Below are 10153 nucleotides of genomic sequence, written 5' to 3' on the forward strand. Positions count from 1 at the left end.
GGCCAAGGGAGAAAACTTCAACCCTTTCCAGGCTCCAGCCTGTCAAATCCCAGCCCAGGAGGCTTGGACACTGCTCTCATGAGTGGTCTCAGCTAGGCCAGAGCACCCCCAGCCCCTCCCATGGAATTACCTTAGATATCCCATCTTCAGGATGTGACTATAAACAGGGCATGGGTATACAGCCTGAGCGAGTAGAATGTCCAGTGATGGCTTTTGTCACCACCACCATCCTTATTCTGGTTAATTCACTGCTTTCTAAGATTGGCTTGGGCCCAGATATTGTCTAGATCCTCTTTGCCTCTGTCCTGCTGTGGCCAAGGAGTAGAAACCAATAGATGTTGGGCAGGTGAGATTGGCTTGTTAGGTAAAGGTACTTGCTGCCAAGCTTAGTTACGTCGATTCCCAGGCCCCCTAAAATGGAAGGAGAGACAGTCTCTTGAGTTGTTCTCTAACCTCCATGTGAGCTCATGGCTAACACAGACACTAAATCAATAAGCAGATGTAATAAAAAAATTTTTAAGAAATCATTAGACAAGTGGATGGGGATGGACTGAGAGCCACAAGTATGGAAGCTGAAAAAAACGTGTAGGTAAGTGGTGCAGAGTATGGGTAAAAAAAAAAAAAAAAAAAAAAAAAAAGAGGAAGGGTTCCGCCCTCCCACATGCCTCTTCTGAGAGTGCTGGGTGGTGAACCATCGCATCTCCCAGAAGCTGTCATAGGTATACCCCAGATAGGAGCAGAATGAACTAATTGCTCTCCCCATCACCTTATATTTTCACCCAGGATCGAACAGAGGACCAAGAGCACAGAAATGCATCCTGTAGCTGTCCCTTCAAAGACAATGAGAGGCAGGTATGGAGAGGCGAGATCAGGCAGCCACATGCAAAGTAGCCAGTCCTTGCAAGGGTGAGAACCCTGCAGCCATGAACAGTAGCCCACACTGCCCAGGAACACTGGCACCCCTCCCCGGCCTCCCTCCCAGCCTCATCCTGCCCACTGCCTACTGGCACTTTGGACAAAGGATCTAGGAGACAGGCAAGTGTCTAATTCAGGGTCCTGAGGTATAGGAAACCCCAGTGTACTTGTAGATGATGGGACAAAACATCTTGGAGACTAAATGGCTTGGGAATTTGAAGACAAATTCATGAGAAAAGAAAGAAAGAGTGGGGTATCCGGGCCCTCCATCCTGAGGATGAAGGGAGTACAGAGTGGACCCTGACTTAGCAGCCCTCACCCTTACTCCAGGCTTCCTGGCAGCCAGGAAATGGAGATCCACCCAACTTGGTCCCCAGTTAACACTGATCCCCAAATACAGTACATGAGCTGTTCCCAGTGTCCTCAGAACCAGGGGTGATCCAGCATATTCCCCTGTTTGGGGGAGGGGGGCTCATATGACATGATGTGCCACATCCCAAAGAGCAGCCCTGGTGAAAAAGCAGCACACAGTGTCCACTGAGTCACACCTGAGGGCTGCTCTCCATGTCCTCACACCCCGAGAGTTCAGCTCCTGGGCTCTGCCCTTTCAGGGCTCAGCTATCTGCCAGCTGGCCTTCAGTCACAAATGGATTTGGGAGCAGGGAGCTAGGGTCCCTCAGCATCCTTGGGTCCCATGGAAGGGATGACTCTTGACACCCCCAAGCACACATTAGCCAGAGTAGCTTTACTACATATATTTAATATGCTGGCATAATCGTGGGCCTTGGGTTGGGTAAAGGGTTCTGCTGCTGAAAGAGAAGGAAGCAGAGAAAGAGCAAGGAACATGAGCAACCAACAGGTCAGTGCTGGAGCCCTTGCCTGGCAGGTGAAAAGCCCTGGGCTCCATCCCCAAGACAGAAAGGAAGGAGGGAGGGAGGGAGGGAGGGAGGAAGGAAGGAAGGAAGGAAGGAAGGAAGGAAGGAAGGAAGGAAGGATCTTAAATTGCTACTTTATAATACTACAGACTCTGATGGTGGCCATTGTCCAAGCCTAGGCCTCTAAGCCAGGTGTGTGTGTGTGTGTGTGTGTGTGTGTGTGCATGTGTAATTGCCCTCAGGGGTCAGAAGACATGGGATACCTAGGGGTCAGTGTTACAGGGAGTTGGTCCTAAGCCTCCAATGTGGACCCTGGGAACCAAACTCAAGTCCCCCAAAGAGCAGCAACCACTCCTCACAGCCATTTCTCCAGCCCCAATGTGATAAATACTGAACAGCTGCAAGCTCAAGGCCTTCTAAGTACAAAATACCCAGAGGGCAACTGTCAGCTAAATTCAGCCCTCAAAGAGTTCTGGGGACAGCTGTTTCGAGAGGATAGAAGAGACTGACAAGCATTCACTCTCCCTGTCCCAGGAGACAGCCCCACTCCCTCCCCCTCCATGGGGATTGGGGAAAGCCAGAGTAGGAGGGGAGAGTAAATCGGACCCCAGTTACAGCTGAATTTCATGGGGACTGTTGTTCTTCATGCAGGGTTGGGGATAGAACCTGGGGCCCCTTGCCTGCCAGGAACGAGCTCCACTGTAGGGCCACACCCTCTGCAACAACTGGTAATTTAAGAAGGACCCAGGATCCTGGTTCATACCTCACCCAGCCTCTCTTCCTGGTCTTCCATCCAGAACTCTGAAGGTGTTGGTCTTTGTAACCCACTGTGTTGAGAGCTCTCTGGGAGCTCCCTCTCCCTAACAGCACCTTGGGTTTATTTGCTGACATCTGAACAGGAGGCCCCAGCTTACCCCCTCTCCCTGGCACCCCTGAACCTCTGAAGGGTCTCTCTCCTAGAAATTACCCCTAAGTAGGGTCTGGAAGACCCAGGGCCAACACTCCTGAATCCGAACAGCCTGCCAGACTAGGGTGACAGTGGCTTCCCAACGGGCGATCCCCAGAGAGCAGGGCATCCACTGTGGTCCTTACACCTGCACTGTGTGGAGCCCTGAGCCTTCCGTTCCCCTGTACTGCAAGGCTCTGCCACCAGCAGAGGCAGCTTTGTCCCCTGAGAAGTGTCTTGTTCTCTGGGGGAGCCCTCAGCCAGCGGGTGGACTCCTAACTATAATCTAAGCAGAGGTCCCTAAGCGGCTATGCAGGAGCCCCCCTAAGGCAGCACCCCCCACACACACTGCAAGCCAATGTGTCACTTCCTGCCCCCCCACACAAAATGGGCCAAACATTCTGAATGAACAGCATCTTAAAATAGAGAAGAACACATTCCTCTTTGACATACAAGGCAGTGTGGGTCTAAACTAAATGCTGTCACTATCCTTTCTGTATTGAAGAGACGCATGTGTGTAGAGACGGCCAAGAACAAGATGCAGAACTCAAGTCTCCAGGTGAGCCAGGAAGAGAGGAAACGGTTAGCTTTTGGTGTTGGCACCACATCTCACTCACCTCTGGGGCAGGGGCTAACCTAGCCCACAAAGGATGGGTCTGAGGCTCTGAGGCTGAGGTGTCCCCAGTCACACAGTTAACGAAGAGTCCTCCGTGGAGCCCAGTGCAGGTGGGACGTAGTAGGTGTTCCAGGCTGCAAACTTACCACAGTTCAGGTAAGAATTTCTCTCAAATTCTGAGAGAACGCCGTCTAAAATATTCTTTTTTAAGAGATAAGACTCAAGACTATGACATTTTAAATATACTGAACCATCGCAGTTGCAACCCAGCCCTTCCTGGAATTGCCCCAATCTGCATTCTGCCTTGCTGAAAGCAGAGGCAAACTTCTGGAAGCCTGAGGTGAGACACACTTCCTTGGTACATGAAAAGGGAGATAAATCTGTTGGCATTTTCAGGGGAACAGATGGAGGCATAACACCCCCAACACAGCCTGATCTCCCTAGTGCTCAAACACACACACACACACACACACACACACACACACACACACACACACACGCACACGCACACGCACGCGCGCGCGCGCACACACACATGTGCACACACACACAGGTGCATGCGCACGAACACATATACATACACAGACACACACACACACATACACACACATACAGACACACATGTGCACACACACACACATGCACATGCACACACACACACACATATATATACATACACACACATACACAGACACACACAAACACACACACTGTCACCCTCGACAGCCTGGGGAGCTCTCTTGAACTTCAGGGACCTCGACTTTCAGGTTTCATCAGTGATGAAAAGCATTTCAGGGCAGGGCCAGTTTATAACGCTAAGTTGGAGATTTTAGATTTTATTCCAGATATTTTCATATAGGCTTCCGCACAAGCGTTAGGTCAGACACACCCAAGTGTGGGTGTGGGCTCCTCAGGGGAGAGTCAAGGCTCTCCCTGTTTTATGGTAGGCATATGGAGGATCTGGGTGGTGTTTGAATTGACTGTCTTATCACTGCTTGGTCCCTGAGGGGCAAATGACAGGATTACAGTTGATAAGGTTGAAGTCTAGCCGATAGGGGTGCAGGACTGTAGGCTTCTCTTGCTTTAATAGAGTTAATTTTATGTGAGAGTTGTAGGCAGTGTCTGGGGAAAGCATGAGATCCACCCAGGGTCAGACACACTCAGGCTTCTAGCTGCTTTTACATTAAATGTCTATACATGGGAGGACTATTGACTGTAGTCAGTAGCCTTTATAATAAGGGTTAACTGTGCTAGATTCTTGCGTCTCCACTTCAGACCTCAGATGAGAGGCTTCTGTCCCTTTAGTGTCCCCATAATTTCTGTCTCTTGTGCCTTGGGTCCCTGAAAGGCAACATTATTCTAAACCATCAAAATTAACATTGGAAAAAACATATATTCTAAATGAAGGACTTTTTTATTTTTTTACACAGGGTCTCACTGTGTAGCTTTGGCTGGCCTAGAACTCACTATGTATACCAGGCCTGATTCTGTCTCCCAGTATAGAGGCATATGGCACCATGCTTGGTCATATGGGACTTTTGGTTTTTTCAAGACAGAGTTTCTCTGTGTAACAACTCTGGCTGTCCTGGAACTTGCCCTGTAGACGAGGTTGGTCTTGAACTCACAGAGATTCACCTCCCTCTGCCTCCCAAGTGCTGGGATTAAAGGCATGTGCCAGCACCGCCCAGCCATAAGGGACATTCTTAAAGATCAAAAGTCTCTTCTTCAAGATCTTTATCCCAAAACTAAACAGAGGTAGGTGTTGAGAGGACAGAGAGTGTCCTGGGGGTCCCTTAGATCTGAGACCTTTGCCTGCTATAAAAAAATGACCTTTGCCTTGTCATTCATCCATAAACATGGGAGAGACTCAGCTAGGCTTTGTCTGAGAACCACCTGAGGATGTAACAGACAAAGATGTCTAGGGGACCCAGATGTCACAGAACACCGTGATTCTCTGATCAGAAGACCCAGGAATGTCAGGCACCCTCCTCTGGTCTGCAGAGAATGGGACAACATGAACTTCTGCTAGGAGGGCGGTGATCTCATTTCCCAGCCATGAAGGCATCGCCTCAGGGTTTGTGGTCTAGGACTCAATGATGCAGAACGCTTTGCTCCAGGCTTCTTGCAAATTTTTGCTGGGTCCCCTCCCTAGCACGCCTGGAATCCCAAGGGAGATAGAGTCAGCATGACTTCCTGGAAAGAGATGGGGCCTGTCAAGGCCTTTCCAGGGTTACCCACTCATAAGCCCCCCTAATAGCTTCAGAAGGGCCTCCACTTATCAAGGCCCCATGGCCTTTGTCTTCTGCCCTCCAAACTGCCATAGGCTGCTTTTCTTTCCTTTGCAGCCAACAGTCTTTTGTCATTGTTTGTGGGCTGGATACCAAATAGGCATGTTTCTAGTTTTCTATGTTCTAAAACATTTCCTAGAGAGTTGCTGATTCCCTAGGCTGGGCTACTGTTAAGCATGGAATAGGAAGCTCAAACCACCAGGTTCCACCCTGTGACAGACATGAGCAGGTTAGGGCAGGTGTGGAGGTTAATCATACATCCCCAAAGGGGCAATGCCACCTGGAAAGGAGCAGACATGAATTCTTTATGTATAAATCACATACACCAAACATAGACATACATGCATGCATGCATGCACATATGCACCTGCATGGGCTGGGCATCCCTGATCTAAAGATCTAAAATACAAACTTCCTTAACACTGGCATACATACATATACATATATGTGTGTGTGTGTGTGTGTGTGTATGCACATGCATAATACATATATGCACACATGAATAACATACATAACATTTTCTTATACTTGAGAGGGCTTAGTGAAAGACATTCACAATGTCAACAAGGGATAATAATGAAGGGTTCACAAGGGAACCAGACCAGAACACTCATAAAAATCCTTGCCTTTCTTGCTTAGCCTTGTTGTTGTTTGTTTGTTGTTGTTGTTGTTGTTAAGCAAATACAAGGGCTAATAATTACTTTGGTCAAAGTGCTGGGAAGGCAAAGGTCAGTAGGCAGAGCTCCAGAGCCTCTTTCGAGGGGTCCCACCCAGGGGGAGGCCACAGTGGTCTGTGGTGAGATGGCTAAGGCACCCATAGCTGCTTGGGAAAGGCTTGGGCTTTGTGGTTTGCCAGAAAAAGTCATCCCAGTGTATAATTTCTACCTGGGCAGCACTGTTGCAGACTGGGTTCTGTCCCTTAGGGTGTGGTCTGTGATTGCAAATTCTCAAGCTGGGTGCTATCTGTCTGTAGGCCTTGTCAGGCTGGGCTCTGCCAGGACTCCCCCCTTTCCTGCTTACATCAGCCGGTCCAAAGCTGGCAGCTACCTCCTCTACCCAGGTCAATGGACGAATCCCCCTTTTGCTGCTCCTCCCCTTGTCCTGTCAAACAGATACCAAAAAGTCCCTTCTTTCTCTTCTCTTGGCAGACATGGGGGTGGCACCACCTGGGTCTGGGTCTGTATTTTTAATAAGCACCTTTCTGGCTCAGGTGCCACAAAAAGTTGGGGCAGTGACATTTTGGGAACCATCTGCAGGTGGCAGTTTTATTGGAAACTCCAGTGAGAGAAGCAGGAAGGAAAGACCTCGCTGAGGGAAGAGCATCTTAGTTGCTGTCTGGTTTCTTCCTCCCTGGGTGTCAGGTCAATAGTGGATGAGTGGCTGGCTGTGCAGGCTTTTCTCCCTTGAACAGATTCTGAATTCTGATTTTTACAACATATTCAAGGGCTGGGCATGGTATGTAGAATATGTCTGTAATCCCAGCACTTGGGAGGTATGAGCAGGAGGATCAGGAATTCAAGGCTAGCCTGGACTACATAAGATCCTGTCTTTGAAAAATGAAACAAGGGACTGGTGAGTTGACTCAGGGGTGAAGAGCACCTGTTGCTCTTGCAGAACATTTGGGTTCAATTCTCAGCACCCACTTGGTGGCTCACAATCATCTGTAACTCCGGTTCCAGGGCATACAGCACCCACTACTGACCTTAGCAGGCTTCAGGCATGCATGAGGTACACATACATCCTTACAAGCAAAACACTCATACACATAAAATAATTCAATTACTTCAAACAAAACAAACATTTAAGGCTCCCATCTGCCACTGGTCTGGGCCTTCTGAGGCTAATTTCAAAGCTGGCCTAAAACACAAAGAGATGAAGAGATAGTGTTCCTGTTAAGATATTTCCACTTGATACCAAGCCCCGTGACCTGACTTTAATCTCCGGTACTCACAAGGTAGAGACAACAGACTCCTGCATGTTGTACTCTGACTATATGCATGGCATGCACACATATGCACACACATGTAAACACATGCACACACGTGTCCATGAATGCATGCACACCCAAATAAATAAGATGTGTTTAAAAAATAATAAACATTCCCAGGATGACTCCACAGTCTCTGAGGGAGACGTGCCCCACAGCCTGGGGGAGAGGGGGTCGTATAGTGGCAGCTGAAAGTCACCATATCAACCAGCTCCTCTTTGCCTCAGTGTGTATGTCGACTAATGTCTGGAGTCAAATATGAGTAGGAGACAGCAGGAAGCATGCATCCTGTTAGATAGGCACTCAAGGGGCCACGGTATCTACAGAACACAGAGAGCCATGTGCCAGAGGGCTTCTGGAACTGTGGTTCCATCTACCCACTAAGGGGAGCTGTGTAGATAGAAGCAGAGATGGATGTCCTGTAAAAACCAAAGGAAAGGACTAGATGCTGTTTATGCACACACACACACACACACACACACACACACACACACACACACACGCACGCACGCACGCACGCACGCACGCACACACGCACCTATAAAACAAACCTTTTTTTAAAAAAATGCATAGGCCGTTTGAGGCCCTGACTGTATTGATAAATTTTGTATATTTGTTCTTTTTATTCACTGAAGGTTGGAGCCAAGAAAGCCACCCCGAAGACAGGCCAAGAAAAAGAGGCAAAGAAGGAGGCATACAAGCCTATCCACAGTCTTTCAATTGTTAAACTGAGTGGAAAGAACTAGAAAACACACTGTCCCGGGGCCTCACATGACTCTGCAGAAACCGAGGGACTTTTATAGCAAGCACTTTAAGATGGTTGCTTGAGTGTTTGGGGGGGCTTTCTAGATTGATATTTTGCACAGAATGTATTTTGCATTGTGTGGAGGGGTTTTTTTAATATCTATAAATGTATATACATGCAGATATATGAAGAATACGTTCATAACCCAAACTCCTAGCCTTGTGGATACAGTTGTGTGGTTCAAATTTGGGTTACAATGTACCTAAGCATCAGTTCCTCCAACTAGAGCCACAGGGCAAAGGGGAATCTTGTGGCACTTGGCTACAGTAGAATGAATTTATATCTGTGTTTATTATAATAAATTTAGAATGCCAATCAAGCACATCGCTTCTGTAATCCTGTCGGCATTTCTACAGTACTGTGTAGTTCTCAAAACACTTCTCAGTTAATCCTTTCCCCAAGCCCCTCATTCCTCCATTTCACAGACCAGGATGCCGAGCCCCAGAGAGGTTGACAGCCCTACCTACAGTCACTCAGCTAGGAAACTCAGGAGCTGGGCTCAGAAGCCAGGTTTCTAATTCTATCACAACTTCCATTCTGCTGGACTGAGTGACCCTCGTCTTCCCAGTCTCTGGCTACAGGATAGACCAAGGACTTGGTCACCAAAGAACATGCACTCCATTTCCATGGTGTTCAGAGACTCCAGTTTCTTCTTTGGTACCCTGCCTTCTGTCTACCCACCTGGCCTCTCATCACTTTCATTCTTTCTTGGCCTTGAAGCCAGCCATACCTAGATGGAGAAGGGGCCAAAAGGCACAGAATAGATTGGTTTTTGTTGTTGTTGTTTATTTTTAAAAGCCACGATAAAAATATTTTCATATTCTGTTCTAGTTTAGTTTCATTTCTGATGCTATGATAAAATACCCGGGCTAAAAAGGAAACTTAGGGAATAAAGGGGTTCGTTTCAACTCATTTGGGGGGGGTCAAGGCGGGAACCTCAAACAGCTAGTCACATCACACCAGCAGTCAAAAGCAGAGAGAAAAGAATGCATGCTTGCTTGTTTGCTTCTACATAGATTCATTTCTCCACTTGCATACAGTTCACATACCCTTGCCTAGGGAATGATACCGCCCACAGTGGGCTGGGCCTTTTCACATCAACTGACTTAGTTAAGGCAATGCCCCATAACTATGCCCACAGACCAAATCAAAATAGACCAACCCTCCTTTTGACTCTCTTCCCCAGTGACTCCAGGTTGTGTCAAATTGACAATTAAAGCTAACATGTATTCTAAAACCAAATGTATTCTACTTGTTAAAACTTGGGGAAGATAGGAGAAATTCTTTTTTTGTTTGTTTATTATATTTATTTATTTTATGCATATGAGTGTTCTGTCTGCATGTATGACTTTATGTATAGCATCAGATCCCACTATAGATGGTTGTGGGCCACCATATAGTTGCTGAGAATTGAACTCAGGACCTCTGAAAGAGCAGCCAGTGCTCTTAACCTCTGAGCCATCTCTCCAGCCCTAGGAGAAACTCTTTATGTGGTATTCCATGATGTGTACATCCAAAACCAGAAAGATGAACTGTCCCGACATGCAGGACATCAACCTGGGGCAAGAGAGTCCGGGATAGGGAATGGGGAACAAGAGACACAGAAAGAACAACCATAAGACAGGATTCTGGTCAAGTGGCAAACTTTACTTTTCTCAGGCTAGCTTATATAGTCAGCAGAGCAGGATATGGGGAGGGGTAGAACGGGTTGCTTGTGCACC

General features: G+C 47.7%; 1 protein-coding gene across 1 annotated transcript in view; it reads left to right on the forward strand.

The window, feature by feature from the left end:
- The window catches only part of Fhad1 (forkhead associated phosphopeptide binding domain 1), a 115022-nt gene extending 106178 nt beyond the window's left edge, over positions 1–8844 (forward strand). The window contains exons 31-33 of the mRNA XM_035439431.1: positions 784–852; positions 3242–3295; positions 8263–8844. Coding sequence (XP_035295322.1) covers positions 784–852; positions 3242–3295; positions 8263–8373 — 234 coding nt within the window. The 3' untranslated portion in view covers positions 8374–8844. The remainder of the gene's footprint in view (positions 1–783; positions 853–3241; positions 3296–8262) is intronic.
- The last annotated feature ends 1309 nt before the right edge of the window (positions 8845–10153 follow it).

The sequence above is a fragment of the Cricetulus griseus genome, chromosome 2 (genome assembly GCF_003668045.3).
Source record: "Cricetulus griseus strain 17A/GY chromosome 2, alternate assembly CriGri-PICRH-1.0, whole genome shotgun sequence".
Classification (NCBI taxonomy): Eukaryota; Metazoa; Chordata; class Mammalia; order Rodentia; family Cricetidae; genus Cricetulus; species Cricetulus griseus.